The sequence below is a fragment of the Oncorhynchus clarkii genome, chromosome 28 (assembly GCF_045791955.1).
Source record: "Oncorhynchus clarkii lewisi isolate Uvic-CL-2024 chromosome 28, UVic_Ocla_1.0, whole genome shotgun sequence".
In the NCBI taxonomy this organism is placed as follows: Eukaryota; Metazoa; Chordata; class Actinopteri; order Salmoniformes; family Salmonidae; genus Oncorhynchus; species Oncorhynchus clarkii.
Window position 1 is genome coordinate 32,089,312 of NC_092174.1, and position 16,421 is coordinate 32,105,732.

Consider the following 16,421-nt stretch of genomic DNA (forward strand, 5'->3'; position numbering starts at 1 on the left):
ATCAAAAGCAGCACTAAGGTCTAGGAGCACGAGGACAGATGCAGAGTCTCGGTCTGACGCCATTAAAAGGTAATTTACCACCTTCACAAGTGCAGTCTCAGTGCTATGATGGGGTCTAAAACCAGACTGAAGCATTTTGTATACATTGTTTGTCTTCAGGAAGGCAGTGAGTTGCTGCGCAACAGCTTTTTCTAAAAGTTTTGAGAGGAATGGAAGATTCGATATAGGCCGATAGTTTTTTATTTTTTCTGGGTCAAGTTTTGGCTATTTCAAGAGAGGCTTTATTACTGCCACTTTTAGTGAGTTTGGTACACATCCGGTGGATAGAGAGCCGTTTATTATGTTCAACATACAGTGGGGCAAAAAAGTATTTAGTCAGCCACCAATTGTGCAAGTTCTCCAACTTAAAAAGATGAGAGGCCTGTAATTTCATCATAGTCACACTTCAACTATGACAGAGAATGAATGAGGAAAAAAATCCAGAAAATCACATTGTAGGATTTTTAATGAATTTATTTGCAAATTATGGTGGAAAATAAGTATTTGGTCAATAACAAAAGTTTATCTCAATACTTTGTTATATACCCTTTGTTGGCAATGACAGAGGTCAAACGTTTTCTGTAAGTCTTCACAAGGTTTTCACACACTGTAGCTGGTATTTTGGCCCATTCCTCCATGCAGATCTCCTCTAGAGCAGTGATGTTTTGGGGCTGTTGCTGGGCAACACGGACTTTCAACTCCCTCCAAAGATTTTCTATGGGGTTGAGATCTGGAGACTGGCTAGGCCACTCCAGGACCTTGAAATGCTTCTTACGAAGCCACTCCTTCGTTGCCCGGGTGTGTTTGGGATCATTGTCATGCTGAAAGACCCAGCCACGTTTCATCTTCAATGCCCTTGCTGATGGAAGGAGGTTTTCACTCAAAATCTCACGATACATGGCCCCATTCATTCTTTCCTTTACACGGGTCAGTCGTCCTGGTCCCTTTGCAGAAAAACAGCCCCAAAGCATGATGTTTCCACCCCCATGCTTCACAGTAGGTATGGTGTTCTTTGGATGCAACTCAGCATTCTTTGTCCTCCAAACACGACGAGTTGAGTTTTTACCAAAAAGTTATATTTTGGTTTCATCTGACCATATGACATTCTCCCAATCTTCTTCTGGATCATCTAGCAAACTTCAGATGGGCCTGGACATGTACTCGCTTAAGCAGGGGGACACGTCTGGCACTACAGGATTTGAGTCCCTGGCGGCGTAGTGTGTTGCTGAAGGTAGGCTTTGTTAATTTGGTCCCAGCTCTCTGCAGGTCATTCACTTTTTTTAAATGTTTAATTTTTTATTTATTTTACCTTTTATTTAACTAGGCAAGTCAGTTAAGAACAAATTCTTATTTTCAATGACAGCCTAGGAACAGGGGCAGAACGACAGATTAGTACTTTGTCAGCTCGGGGGTTTGAACTTGCAACCTTCCGTTTCCTAGTCCAACTCTCTAACCACTAGGCTACCCTGCCGCCCCATGGGATTTTTGCTCACCGTTCTTGTGATCATTTTGACCCCACGGGGTGAGATCTTGCGTGGAGCCCCAGATCGAGGGAGATTATCAGTGGTCTTGTATGTCTTCCATTTCCTAATAATTGCTTCCACAGTTGATTTCTTCAAACCAAGCTGCTTACCTATTGCAGATTCAGTCTCCCCAGCCTGGTGCCCTGAATCTCTAGTTAATCACATTTACATGATTAGCTCAATCAGGTAATATTAATTACGGATAAATTATTTTATAGAATAGCATGTCATATCACTTAATCTGGCATAGCCAAAGACACGACAATGTTATACACTAGGTTCAGAAGGACACCATGAAATCCGTTTGCCAGGCTTAGAGTTGACACTCGCCGGTTCAGTTAATCAGCTGTTGGTATGTCCTATACTCAACTTTCAAAGGGTCACTGTTTTATAGAACATTTATCTTGTGCCCCTACCCACCTTCACTATATGCGCATAAATTAAGAATGATTGTTTATTGTAAGAACTTATACATTTGTGTAATGTACAACACCACTTTAACACTTAAGGGAGAACCTTGAATGTCTGTGATGTACAGTACATCAATCTATTGCATTTCTACCTGAAAAGAATACCATGACAATTGTTTTCTCTCCAAACAATGACAAAATACAGGTCTCCAGCATCAATAATTTCACAACAGTTATGAACACAATTCTTTAAAAGCTCAAGCTTCAAACATAGGATGACTACAATTATAGACATTTTTCAATCATGTAACTGGAACTCTAAACAGATTTCAAAGTCAAGTAAATCACTGAATCAAGTACACACTTATTTATCCCCTCAAGTCCTCTGGACCTTGTTGGCAGGTGCATTGTCTTTCCTAAGGTGGCTTAACTTTAGATAATTGAACTGTCTTTACAGGTTTGGAATTCAGGCCTGCCATATATGGGGGAATGTTTGAGGCAAGGATGTTTAGAGATCTGTTGGTGGAGCAGAGGTGTAGCACAATTTATTGTAATGAGCTAAGGTTTACAGTAAACCGATGGCATGGTTGCACTGTCCCTGGCCAGCTTTGCAGTTGTATTTAGTCTCCATGAAGAATGGACTTTCAGAAGAGAACTCCACCTGGGGGGAGAAAATAGAGACTTGAGATAGACAAGTTGGCCTAATATTTATTTCGATACACCATAAGGGTCACAGAAAGAACAGAATGATATGGATTGTCCATAGAATTCCGTAATGCATGAATTTATCCAGGCTGTACCACATCCGGCCGTGATTGGGAGTACCATAGGGCAGTGTACAATTGACTCGGGTTTGGCCCGGGGTAGGCCATCATTGTAAATAATAATTTGTTAACTGATTTGTCTAGTTAAATAAAAGGTTAAATTGTTATTATTCTTTTCTTTTTAACTTATGAGAAGCCAAAAGGAGAACAATGCATAACAGAGTACTTGCCTGAAATGAATATCAAAAAGGTTTGATTGTTGCATAGATTTACGGATTTTCAACAATGTTTTTAAAGACTACAAAGTATTGTTATTGTAACTTTCTGGTAGGGCCAAAATGATTCAATTCGGTATATTAAATCTAATTAAATCCATAAACATTTGCATTTCAGCAGCGTGTTTAGTAAGCAGATTTGAAATCATGTTGCGAATTGAAACAGGTTGAACTTGAATACAAAGGCATGTCATTTAAGAGAAAGTGGCTATTAGTTATTTTAACAATTTATTATTCTGGATGCAAATAAAAATGTTCTACATTTTACACACATATCGCACAGTTCGTGGCATTTTAGCGCACGACTAGAACACATACCACCACAATTCGAGTCTTGCATCCAAACTCATTATCCGGATTATTCTAAGGTAATGTTATCCAAAATTTGCACGTAGAAACTGACATATTCAACTGACACCCCCATTTACCTAACTGACCAGCAAACTACATGAATTATGTACGGTTCATTCTTTCACATTGAGCAAAATTGTTCGTAAATCGTTCGTAAATTCAATCTGGAGTGCCAGAGCGCACTCTGGGTGTTCGTAAATTCAGAGCGTTAGGCTCTTTAGAGCATTCAGAGCGCACACAGGATGCGTTCTGACCTCACAAACTCAGTCAAGCACCCAAGCTAACGGGCTACTGTTGGCTAACTTGCTAGCTACTTCCAGACACAAATGAGAGAACACCTCACTGACCATTTTAGTCACTTTAATAATGTTTACATATCTTGCATTACTCATCTCATATGTACAGTTGAAGTCAGAAGTTTACATACACCTTAGCCAAATACATTTAAACTCAGTTTTTCACAATTCTGACATTTAATCCTAATAAATTCTGTTTTAGGTCATTTAGGATCACCACTTTATTTTAAGAATGTGAAATGCCAGAATAATAGTAGAGAGGATGACTTATTTCAGCTTTTATTTATTTCATCACATTCCCAGTGGGTCAGAAGTTTGCATACACTAAATAAGTATTTAGTAGCCTTGCCTTTAAACTGTTTAACTTGGGTCAAACATTTCAGGTAGCCTTCACAAGCTTCCCACAATAAGTTGGGTGAATTTTGACCCATTCCTCCTGACAGAGCAGGTGTAACTGAGTCAGGTTTGTAGGCCTCCTTGCTCGCACACACTTTTTCAGTTCTACCCACAAATGTTCTATATGATTGAGGTCAGGGCTTTGTGATGGCCACTCCAATACCTTGACTCTGTTGTCTTTAAGCCATTTTGCTACAACTTTGGAAGTATGCTTGGGGTCATTGTCCATTTGGAAGACCCATTTGCGAGCAAGCTTTAACTTCCTTACTGTCTTGACATGTTGCTTCAATATATCCACATAATTTTCCAGCCTCATGATGCCATCTATTTTGTGAAGTGCACCAGTCCCTCCTGCAGCAAAGCACCCCACAACATGATGCTGCCACCCCCGTGCTTCACGGTTGGGATGGTGTTCTTCGGGTTGCAAGCCTCACCCTTTTTCCTCAAAACATAACGATGGTCATTATGGCCAAACAGTTCTATTTTTGTTTCATCAGACCAGAGGACATTTCTCCAAAAGTACGATTTTTGTCCCCATGTGCAGTTGCAAATCGTAGTCTGGCTTTTTTATGGCGGTTTTGGAGTAATGGCTTCTTCCTTGCTGAGCAGCCTTTCAGGTTATGTCGATATAGGACTCGTTTTACTGTGAATATAGATACTTTTGTACCTGTTTCCTCCAGCATCTTCACAAGGTCCTTTGCACAAGGTCCTTTGCTGTTGTTCTGGGGTTGATTTGCACTTTTCGCACCAAGAGACAGAACGCGTCTCCTTCCGGAGCGGTATGACGGCTGCATGGTCCCATGGTGTTTATACTTGTTTACTATTGTTTGTACAGATGAAAGTGGTACCTTCAGGCATTTGGAAATTGCTCCCTAGGGTGAACCAGACTTGTGGAGGTCTACAATTTGTTTGCTGATTTCTTTTGATTTTCCTCTTTGTCAAGCAAAGAGGCACTGAGTTTGAAGGTAGGCCTTGAAATACATCCACAGGTATACCTCCAATTGACTCAAATTATGTCTATCAGAAGCTTCGAAAGCCATGAGATCATATTCTGGAATTTTCCAAGCTGTTTAAAGGCACAGTCAACTTAGTGTATGCAAACTTCTGACCCACTGGATGTGTGATACAGTGAATTACAAGTGACATAATCTGTTTTAACAATTGTTGGAAAAATTACTTGTGTCATGCACAAAGTAGATGTCCTAACCGACTTGCCAAACTATAGTTTGTTAACAAGAAATTTGTGGAGTGGTTGAAAAACGAGTTTTAATGACTCCAACCTAAGTGTATGTTAACTTCTGACTTCGACTGTATTTTATACCATCTATTGCGTCTTGCCTATGCCGCTCAGTCATCGCTCATCCATATATTTATATATTCTTATTCCATCCCTTTACTTAGATTTGTGTGTATTAGGTAGTTGTTGTGGAATTGTTAGATATTACTGCACTGTCAGAACTAGAAGCACAAGCATTTCGCTACACTTGCAATAACATCTGCTAACCATGTGTATGTGACCAATAAAATGTGATTAGATTTTAGTTTACTTGCCGAGCAGAGCTGGATTGGCTGTTTTCATGTTATCCAGAGCGTTGATGACTAACTGGGCTGCAAGCAATAATTGAATTACACTTTTTTTTTGCTAACACCGGCCATATTCAATGGGTGTTGAGCGCTCATAAATAAATCTGTTATTCTGCACTCTGGCACACTCAGACGAGAGTGGTCTGAAATCGGAGTAGATAGCCAGAGGGAATTTACGAATGCACCCTACACCTGCCTCACTCACTCCTGACTGTGAAACCATACTTGAGTCTTAAACAAAGATGGTAAGCACAGCCACAACAAAACAGGAAACATTAGCTAACTACTTAGCTACAAAGGTTGGATGTAGCAATAGCTGAAAACATTCAGCAATATTGTCAAATAAGACATGTTAAAATGGCAACTTTACACCTTTTTCAGCCTACGTACGACATTACGTTAGCCAACTACTGTTAACAGTAGCTACCGAGCTAGCAACAAACTGTCTGCAAAAAAACCCCACATATACATAATCTTACCTTGTACATCGTGAACGTAACCCTCGATCCAGTTACTGTAACCTTTCAGTTGGACTGCCTTGAGCAGTCTTCCGTCTTCATCTGCCCATTTATTGATATAAGTCGATGTATGAGAGCATAAGTTGTTCTGGATGACTGTGTGATCACGTAGCCGTTATAAGACCTTTAAACAGGTCAACATTCACAAGGTCGCAGGGCCAGACGGATTACCAAGACGTGTACTCCGAGCATGCGCTGACTAACTGGAAAGTGTCTTCACTGACATTTTCAACCTGTCCCTGACCGAGTCTGTAATACCAACATGTTTCAAGCAGACCACCATAGTCCCTGTGCCTAAGAACACCAAGGTAACCTGCCTAAATGACTACCGACCCATAGCACTCACATCTGTAGCCATGAAGTGCTTTGAAAGGCTGGTCATGGCTCACATCAACACCATTATCCCAGAAACCCTAGACCCACTCCAATTTGCATACCGCCCCTACAGATCCACAGATGACGCAATCTCTTTTGCATTCTACACTGCCCTTTCCCACCTGGACAAAAGGAACACCTATGTGAGAATGCTGTTCATTGACTACAGCTCAATGTTCAACACCATAATGCCCACGAAGCTGATCAGTAAGCTAAGGACCCTGGGACTAAACACCTCCCTCTGCAACTGGATCCTGGACTTCCTGACGGGCCGCCCCCAGGTGGTAAGGGTAGGTAACAACACATCTGCCACGCTGATCTTCAACACAGGGGCCCTTCAGGGGTGCGTGCTTAGTCCCCTCCTGTACTCCATGTTCACCCATGACTACATGGTCAGGTACGACTCAACACTATCAAGTTTGCCATGACAGCAGCACAACAGGCCTGATCACCGACAACGATGAGACCTGGCAGTGAGGTGCCAGGATAAAAAAACTCTCCCTCAACGTGATCAAGACAAAGGAGATGATTGTGGACTACAGAAAAAGGAGGACCGAAAACGCCCCCATTATCATCAATGGGGCTGTAGTGCAGCAGGTTGAGAGCTTCAAATTCCTTGGTGTCCACATCACCAACAAACTGTCATGGTCCAAACACACCAAGACAGTCGTGAAGAGGGCACAACAACGCCTATTCACCCTCAGGAGACCGAAAAGATTTGGCATGGTCCTCAGATCCTCAAAAAATTCTACAGCTGCACCATCGAGAGCATGGTTGCATCACGATCTGGTATGCCAACTGCTCGGCCTCCGATTGCAAGGCACTACAGAGGGTGGTGCGTACGGCCCAGTACATCACTGGGGTCAAGCTTCTTGCCACCCAGGACCTCTATACCAGGCGGTGTCAGAGGAAGGCCCAAAAGATTGCCAAAGACTCCAGCCACCCTAGTCATAGACTGTTCTCTCTGCTATCGCACGGCAAGTGGTACCAGAGCGCCAAGTCTAGGTCAAAAAGGCTTCTTAACAGCTTTTATGCCCAAACCATAAGACTCTTGAACAGTTAATCAAATGGCTACCCATACTATTTGCATTGTCCCCACCCCCATTTTTACGCTGCTGCTACTCTGTTTATTAGCCATGCATAGTCACTTTACTTCTACCTACATGTACATATTACCTCAATTACCTCGAATAACCGGTGACCCCGCACATTGACTCGGTACCGGAACCCACTGTATATAGCCTTGCTACAGTTATTTTATTGTTGCTCCTTAATTATTTGTCATATATAATATTTTTTTTTAACTGCTTTGTTGGTTAAGGGCTTGTAAGTATGCATTTCACTGTAAGGTCTACTACACCTGTTGTATTTTCCGCATGTGACAAATAAAATTTGATTTGAACAGTTTAAAACTAGCCCACGCCATTGTTTTGACTAGCAACTTCCGGTGGTTTCCCACGTCAGCCTCGCTTTCGTTTCAAAGTAGCGCCTGCGTGACTAAAGCTATTCTAGCCCAACCGGTCGCAAGACAGCGGTATCACAGATAGAATAATGAGAGATATTTCACTGGATGTATAAATGTGAAGCATCCGGTTGGCGTTTCCACTCACTACCAAATATGGTAGGGAGAGGAAGCCAACTGGCGGGTAATGGAAGAAGATAGAACGAGATAAATTTTGCCAAGATTCTGCAAATTTTCTAATCAATTAAACATTTGATCTCAATGCAGTTTTCTGTTCACAAAAACAGAACATTATCAACAGAGTGGACTACGTTTTGTAAAAAATCGCACTGTTTAGGAGCGCAAAGGCGTATCGAGTTATTGCACATGCGCAATTTAGAGTAGGCGTTCCCTAACGGATATATGCAGACGCATACTAAAATGTGCCAATAAGATATCACTAGCGCATGCTTGGCTCTGCCCACCTCCTTGCTCGTTCTGCCCACTATGACTAATTTGTTTCCTTTAGAAACGACAAGTTGTGTTCTATCTTGGTTTAGTTATAAAAATCTTTCGTTGTATTATTCCTTTTACGTCGTTTGTGAGTTTATCAACGACGTAAAATGAATAATACTGCCTTCTTGCGGCCGGTTGGGGTAGTCTAGTCTGCATGTAGGGCAGCCATATCTATTGACAAAAAAAATTACAAATGTTGATAGTAAAATGTCTTCTGTTTTAAGTAAATAGATATAGCTACATGTGCGGGAGAGTGCAGTGCTGTGGCTCACATGGTTATAAATGCATAAAAGTCTACAGTGGCTTCAGAAAGTATTAATTTTCTACATTTTGTTGCATTAAAGCCTGAATTTAAAATTGATTAAATTAGTTCAGGAGTAAACATTTGCTTAACAAGTCACATAATAAATTGAATGGATTAGTGTTTAACATGATTTTTGAATGCCTAGCTCATCTCTGTACTCAACACATACAATTATCTTTAAGGTCCCTAGACGAGCAGTGAATTTCAACCATAAAGGCCAGGGAGGTTTTCCAATGCCTTGCAAAGAAGGGCAACTATTAGAAGACGGGTAAAAAAAGCAGACATTGAATAACACTCTGAGCATGGTGAAGTTACTCATTATACTTTGGATGGTGTATCAATACACCCCCAGTCACTACAAAGATATAGGTGTCCTTCCTAACTCAGTTGCTGAAGAGGAAGGAAACCGCTCAGGGATTTCACCATGAGGCCAATGGTGACTTTAAAACAGTTACAGAATTGATCAGCAACATTGTAGTTACTTCACAATACTAACATAAATGACAGAGTGAAAAGGAAGCCTGTACAGAATTAAAAATATTACAAAATATGCATCCTGTTTGCAATAAGGCAGTAAAGTAAAACTGCAAAAAAATGTTTGAAAGAAATTAACTTCATGTCCTGAATACAAAGCGTTATGTTTGGGGCAAATCCTTCACATCACTGCGTACCACTCTTCATATTTTCAAGCATGGTGGTGGCTGCATGTTATGGGTATGCTTGTCATCGGCAAGTAATAGGGAGTTTTTTAGGATAAAATTGTAATAGAGCTAAGCACTGGTAAAGTCCTAGAGTAAATCCTGGTTGTCTGCTTTCCAACAGACACTGGGAGACAAGTTCACCTTTCAGCAGGACAAAACACCTAAAACACAAGGCCAAATATACACCGGAGTTGCTTACGAAGACGACATCGAATGTTCCTGAGTGGCCTAGTTACAATTGGCTTGAAAATCTATGATCAATGATCAACAACCAACTCGACAACCTTGAAGAATTTTTAAAATAATAATCTGCATATATTGTACAGCTCTTAGGGACTTATCCAGAAAGACTCACAGACTCACGTTGCCAAAGGTAACTCAGGTATGTGAATACTTATGTAAATGAGATATTTCTGTATTTCATTTTCAATAAATCAACAAACATTTCTAAAAACATGTTTTCACTTTGTCATCATGGGGTAAAGTGGGTAGATGAGTGAGAAAAAATATAAATTTAATACATTTTTAATTCAGACTAACACAAAATATGTCAAAGGGTATGAATACTGTCTTTGAGGCACTGTATATGCATTTAAATGCACAATGTACTGTGGTAAAATACAAAACACTTTCTTCAACCATTCATAACTCAGTTTAAATATGATCAAATATTGTCATTAATATTGTCATTTCCATTCTCCACACAACCTAATGAACCATTCTGAAACGGTGGTATGGTATTTACTTAAGGAAAATGGATATAACTTGTATGACACACAGCTGGGGAACAAGGTCGATAAACCAGTTTCATGTAAACTTAATTTCATTATATGCTCACAGGCCAGTTTAAAGGTACACCACAGCATTCACAAAAAAATGATCGCTCCTAAAGACAGTGGCTTGCTATATAAAGCAGGCAGACAGGAGGCATTCAGTTCATTTGTTCTTAACTGACTTGCCTAGTTAAATAAAGGTAAAATAAAAGTTACCATTTGATTGCATGTTAGAATGGCCAAAACGAGTGACCCAAGCAACTGAGCGTGGTATGATCATCTGTGCCAGGAGCGCTGGATCCAGTATCTCAGAAACGACAGCCCAACTGACTTGCCTAGTTAAATAAAAAAGGAGGAAAAGCTTGTCAAAATTTCTAAAAACTTCCGTATTGTATTTTTCACATAGAAAGTGTTACTATGTAATTATGAACTATTTGTTCCATCTGGTCTGAGACAACATTAAACTTGTGTGTGGATCCCCTGGGTATGCGGGTGCCCCGTACCATGACACTGGACTCTCTCCTATGTGAGTTTTCTGATGTGACTTCATACCAGAACGCTGGGGGAAGCATTTCCCACACTGTGTGCACTTGTAGGATTTCTCCCCACTGTGGATCATGTCTGATCAAGTTGCACTGCTGGGTGAAACTTCTGCCACACTGTTCGCAGGTGTACAGTTTCTCTCCGGTGTGACTCCGGAGGTATTCTTTGAGCTGGCAGAAGGTGCAGCTGAAACGCCTCTCGGTGGTGCCGCCTGATCTCCACTGAGTCCTCATTCTCTTCACCATGTTAAAACTACTGTGACTCAGGCTGTATCCTGAGAAGGTGGAGGTGGTGGCCATGCTTGACCCTGTCGTGCACTCACTCAATCTCACTGCTCTGTCCCTCTGGCATCTGTTGTCTAGTCTCATCAGCCAATGTCCTGACATGTATTTTCATGTGTTTTGCTGCACTGAACATGTTAGCATGTGGTTTCCATATAGAAGAGTGAAGCGATGGCCCTACATCATCTGTCATAGTAGGAACAGATGGCAGCCCACTATGAGATGGGTAAATTGAGTATTCTGAGAGTACTCTTCTGTGGAATGAAAGGAGAAATCTGGGTGGCCATCAGGGTCAGTGTCTCTGCCTGGATCCACAGAGGTCAACAGCTGCCCACCAGACTCATCCATAACAAACTGGTCAGGTCCTGCCAGGGTCGTGATCTGTTTCAGCTCCTCATCCTTCACTAGGTCTAGTGAGTCCTCGTCCTCGGCTGGCCGGTGCTGCTCTGTACTGAACACCTCTGTAGATGCGAGCCGGGGTGTTCCTGGTTCCTCTGGACAATCAGAATTGGGGTAATGTTCCACTGAGTGTTCAGAAGATATGTTGGGTTGTGTGATGAAGTCCTCACCACAGTGCCGTTGCTCAAAGGATGGTGGTTTCCCAGGCTTGGAACCAGATTCTAAAGATTTGGGCATAAATATTAAGAAACATTACAAATGTTTTTTTTGCCCAAATCTTAGCGAACTAGAACAAAGTCTCGTTGTCTGGCAAATATTGTGTATCTAATAATAAGATGAAAGAAGTATCATACAAACTCATTCACAGAATCTACCCTCTAAAGACCATTATTGTACAGATTCAAAATTGCTATTGATAACAAATGTGTATTTTGTGGTTGTGACCCAGAGACTCTTGACCATTTATTTTGGGACTGTTATGTTACAAGATTTTGGAGTGAGTCAGATTTTATTTTAAGAAAAACTGCAAATGATATGGACCCCTGATTTAACTTTCATTGTTAGTTTATTTTTCATGGCAGATTCTTTATCCATAAAATGAAGCAGGCAGAGAACAAACCCCTCTTCACATTGTTATGGAAAGAATTAAAACATTTTAAAATGATCTGTAAGTGTAAAAACAAAAAAGCAATACGTACCATAAAACTTTAAAACGCAACATGTAACAATTTCAAAGATTTTACTGAGTTAAGAGTTTATATAAGGAAATCAATCAATTGACAATTTCTTTTATGAATCTATGGATTTCATCATGACTGGGAATACAGATATGCATCTGTTGGTCACAGATTCCTTAAAATAAATAAAAAAGGCAGGGGTGTGGATCAGGAAAACCATCAGTATCTGGTGTGACCACCAATTTACTAACATTTCTGAAAATGGATATAGTGTTTTGGAATAAAACTCTTCATATACACTCCCCTATGTATTTATTTATAAAGTGAAGCTAAAACTTTTCATTTGGCGCTATACTCCATTTTGGATTTGATATCAAATGTTTTATGAGGTGACCTTTTATTTGAGGGTATTTTCATACATAACTTCTTTACAATTTAGAAATGTATGACCTTTATCTAGTCGCCCCCATGAAAGTTTCATAAGTATTTGGACAAATTTACTTAGAGTATTACATTGTCAAATGTTTAGTATTTTATCCCATAGTCCTAGCACGCAATGACTACAAACATGCATGCTTGTTGGAAACATTAGCATTTTTTGTGTTTGGATCAACAATGTGTCAATAAAGCAGTGAATTGGGAGCATAAACAGTGTGAAGGGCCTTCCTCATCTGCACATGTATTCTTTCTTAGCCCAGCACATTTAAGGATGTGCGTATGCCCAACTTTTCTATCGTCATTATTTTGTGCCCAATAGAAATTAAAAGTAAATAATGTAGTGTGTCATTTTGGAGCCATTTTCATTGTAAATTAGAATATATTGTTTGTTTTTAAACAAATAGATTATTATTTTATAAGTGAGGAGTCGTTAACAGTCAAACATGACCCCCATTTTACCTTCTGTACCACATTTACCCATAAAGTGTTACAGAAAGAACTATGCAAGTATGAACTATTTGTTCCATCTGGTCTGAGACAACATTAAACTTGTGTGTGGATCCCCTGGGTATGTGGGTGCCCCGTATTGAGACACTGGACTCTCTCCTATGTGAGTTCTCTGATGTGACTTCATACCAGAGCGCTGGGGGAAGCATTTCCCACACTGTGTGCACTTGTAGGGCTTCTCTCCGCTGTGGACTACAGCATGTCTGATCAGGTTGCATTGCTTGGTAAAACTCCTGCCACACTGTTCACAGGTGTACGGTTTCTCTCCGGTGTGACTCCGGAGGTGTTCTTTTAGCTGCCAGAAACGTGGGAAGCTCTTCCCACAGAAGGTGCAGCTGAAACGCCTCTCGGTGGTGCCGCCTGATCTCCACTGAGTCCTCATTCTCTTCACCATGTTAAAACTACTGTGACTCAGGCTGTATCCAGAGAAGGTGGAGGTGGTGGCCATGTTTGACCCTGTCGTGCACTCACTCAATCTCACTGTTGCTTCTGCAGCCCTGTATTGATGCAGTCTTGGCTGTAGAGCTAAACTATTTCCTTCATTATTGGAGTTCAGCGTCTCGCTACTCTGTCCCTCTGGCATCTGTTGTCTAGTCTCATCAGCCAATGTCCTGACATGTCTTTTCATGTGTTTTGCTGAACTGAACACGTTAGCATGTGGTTTCCAAATAGAAGAGTGAAGCGACAGCCCTACATCATCCCTCATAGTAGGAACAGATGACAGCCCACTATGAGATGGGAAAATTGAGATATTCTGAGAGTACTCTTCTGTTGAATGAAAGGAGAAATCTGGGTGGCCATCAGGGTCAGTGTCTCTGCCTGGATCCACAGAGGTCAACAGCTGCCCATCAGTCTCATGCATGACAAACTGGTCAGGTTCTGCAAGGGGCATGGTCTGATCCAGCTCCTCCTCTTTCTCATTCTTCACCATCACTAGTGAGTCCTCGTCTGGCCGGTGCTGCTCTGTGCTGAACACCTCTGTAGATGCGAGCCGGGGTGTTCCTGGTTCCTCTGGACGATCAGAATTGGGGTAATGTTCCACTGAGACTCTGGGAGATATGCTGGGTTGTGTGATGAAGTCCTCACCACAGTGCCGTTGCTCAAAGGATGGTGGTTTCCCAGGCTTGGAACCAGACTCTAAAGATTTGGAGATAAACATAACAAAAGACCCTTAACAGTTGCAAAATATGACTGCTTTAGAACTGACTGTGTGTACGTGCTCTACGTATACCAGAACATAAAACACCACAGTCTTCAATAGACAGAGAGCAGTACCCCTTATGGTCACACCCACCCTCTCCAGTGATCCTGAACTCTTCCTGAGGGTCAGTCTTCCACACATCCTCTGCTGTCTCCTCATCTTTGATCAGTATGGGTTCAGTCTCCACTCTCTGCTCCACATCTGTAGGCTGGAACAGGGACTGAGGTTATTACTCTGGAAACACCATGTCTAATGCTTTTCATACTCATGAATCACATAAAATAAGTAAATTGTCCTGATATTCCAATATCAGAACTGTCATTTTAAAATGTGATGTATCACACCTTGGGTTGAGAGTCCCCTTCAACAGCCATATCTCCGCCTCTCCACTGTGAACTACTCCTCTGCTTGTTCAAAACTATCTTGACTGGATATGAAGATCTCTCTGGTGCCATGGGATAAAACACGGGAAAATACTAGTAATTGTATTCAGTCAAATATTAGGGCTATTAACACATTTACGTGTTGCATATGCAATCAATTTAACATGAATAACATCAACTACCTTTTCTCCTGACTCGTCCATGTGTCTTCTTCAGCTCGCTCTCCATCATTTGACACTTCCTTTTCAGTACATCAATATCTCGCTGGCTTTGGATAACTTCCATGCGTATAACAGCACAGCTATCATCTACACGATTGTTTATTTCTGCTACAGCTGCTTTAGCCAATACCTCCATAATGGATATAAACTGCACCTGAAAATTGCAGCTGGCCATCTTGTCCAGCCCAAATTACAGATTTGTATTATCTGTGTGAAGTAAAGTCTACAATTTCCAAGCTAATGTTCAATAAACAAGCCGTAAATGTCGATAAATTAAAACAACGCGTGATGCGTGCGCAATTGCACTTCCGTTCAACAACTCGTGACCTAAGTATTTATTACCGTAAATATGAGATTGCAACAAACCTTCAAAATTGTTAGAATTAGCACTGGCACAACATATCGCAGGGTCTATTATAGTCTGCATGTAGGATAGCCATATCTATTGACCAAAAAAGACGCCGTTCAGAATTCAGATCGTAAAACGTATTAGTCAATACAAGATATGGCTACATGTAGTGTAATGCAGTGGCGCACATGGTTATTACAGGTCATGAACAATACATGTTTTTCATGAGATTGGATGGTATTTGGATGAAACCTGATCAAAGTATGATGACTAAAGTATGAAAAAAATACTGTTGGTTCTACATTGATACAATTTTATCATAAAATTACTGGTCCCTTCCTCCATGTCAAACACTGAAATTCAGGAGGCTTATTGAGAAGGGTGGAATTGCGCCCTGTGATTAGGAGTGTTCATGCATTTGAGCATTCCTGATAAACCCCACAGAAGTAGGGTCGGGCACTGTTTTCCCGAGTTCTGTTAACGACGGCGAGGGCAGGCGGGAGCGAAGTACACTGTGTACTAGTTTAGATAGTTTGTCAATGACTCCGGTACACGGAATGCGGGGACTAGTTGGTACATGATGTCGCTAACTATCAAGATAGCTAGTACACGGTGTCACCCGAGCGAGAGGCGGAGACAATCGAGAGACAGATGCAGTAATACCCACATGCAGGAACACCCCAAATTGTGACCTGCAGTTTCTCAGAGGATTATTAAAGGAATAGGGTGACATCGCCCTAACTCTCATTTTAATACACCAATGGTAACATGATATCCTCTTACCTAATTTACATAAGTACCGCCTTGTAACCAACAGGCATTTCCCTACACCCGCGATAACATCTGCTGAACACGTGTATGTGACCAATACAATTTGATTTGAACATTGGAGAACGCGTGTTTGCGGAGGGGGTGCTAGATAGCTATAGAACCTCACAGTGGAGGTCATAATACCCATAAAACCTAACAGGGAAATTGTTCCAATTGCTATTTCCACCATTCATTTTTCCCCATAGGGAATTTTAGAAAAACTTAAAATAAGGGCAGTGTTTGGTGTAGGCTTACCCTGGCGTGACATTTTGAGAACAAATACATCTATGACTTGTATCAAATATTCAGCTCGATTTACTCTCAGATTCAAAAACGCTAATAAGCA

At 41.1% G+C, this 16,421-nt stretch overlaps 1 protein-coding gene, 1 long non-coding RNA gene and 1 pseudogene across 2 annotated transcripts; all 3 read right to left on the minus strand.

Moving 5' to 3' along the window:
- Nucleotides 1–2,002: 2,002 nt before the first annotated feature.
- On the minus strand, nt 2,003–6,509 carry LOC139387347 (uncharacterized). Its single transcript, XR_011629153.1, has 2 exons — nt 6,118–6,509; nt 2,003–2,633 (listed from the first exon to the last, which is right to left on the minus strand). It is a non-coding gene; the product is annotated as an uncharacterized lncRNA (long non-coding RNA).
- Nucleotides 6,510–10,130: 3,621 nt separating this feature from the next.
- LOC139387331 (uncharacterized) lies at nt 10,131–15,705 on the minus strand. Its single transcript, XM_071133457.1, has 4 exons — nt 14,878–15,705; nt 14,657–14,757; nt 14,406–14,520; nt 10,131–14,248 (listed from the first exon to the last, which is right to left on the minus strand). The coding sequence occupies exons 1-4, from the start codon at nt 15,089–15,091 to the stop codon at nt 13,119–13,121; spliced, it is 1,560 nt and encodes a 519-aa protein (XP_070989558.1). The 5' UTR covers nt 15,092–15,705; the 3' UTR covers nt 10,131–13,118.
- LOC139386753 (zinc finger protein 572-like) lies at nt 10,697–11,726 on the minus strand (annotated as a pseudogene).
- Nucleotides 15,706–16,421: the final 716 nt, after the last annotated feature.

What these genes read in the sequence shown, in the direction of transcription:
- LOC139387331 (XM_071133457.1), bottom strand. Translation starts at nt 15,091, where the DNA reads ATGGCCAGCTGCAATTTTCAGGTGCAGTTTATATCCATTATGGAGGTA. An exon ending in TGGACGAGTCAGGAGAAAAG is followed by an intron (nt 14,758 to 14,877) that starts GTAGTTGATGTT and finishes CCATGGCACCAG; the next exon opens with AGAGATCTTCATATCCAGTC. An exon ending in GTTCAGGATCACTGGAGAGG is followed by an intron (nt 14,249 to 14,405) that starts GTGGGTGTGACC and finishes CCAAATCTTTAG; the next exon opens with AGTCTGGTTCCAAGCCTGGG.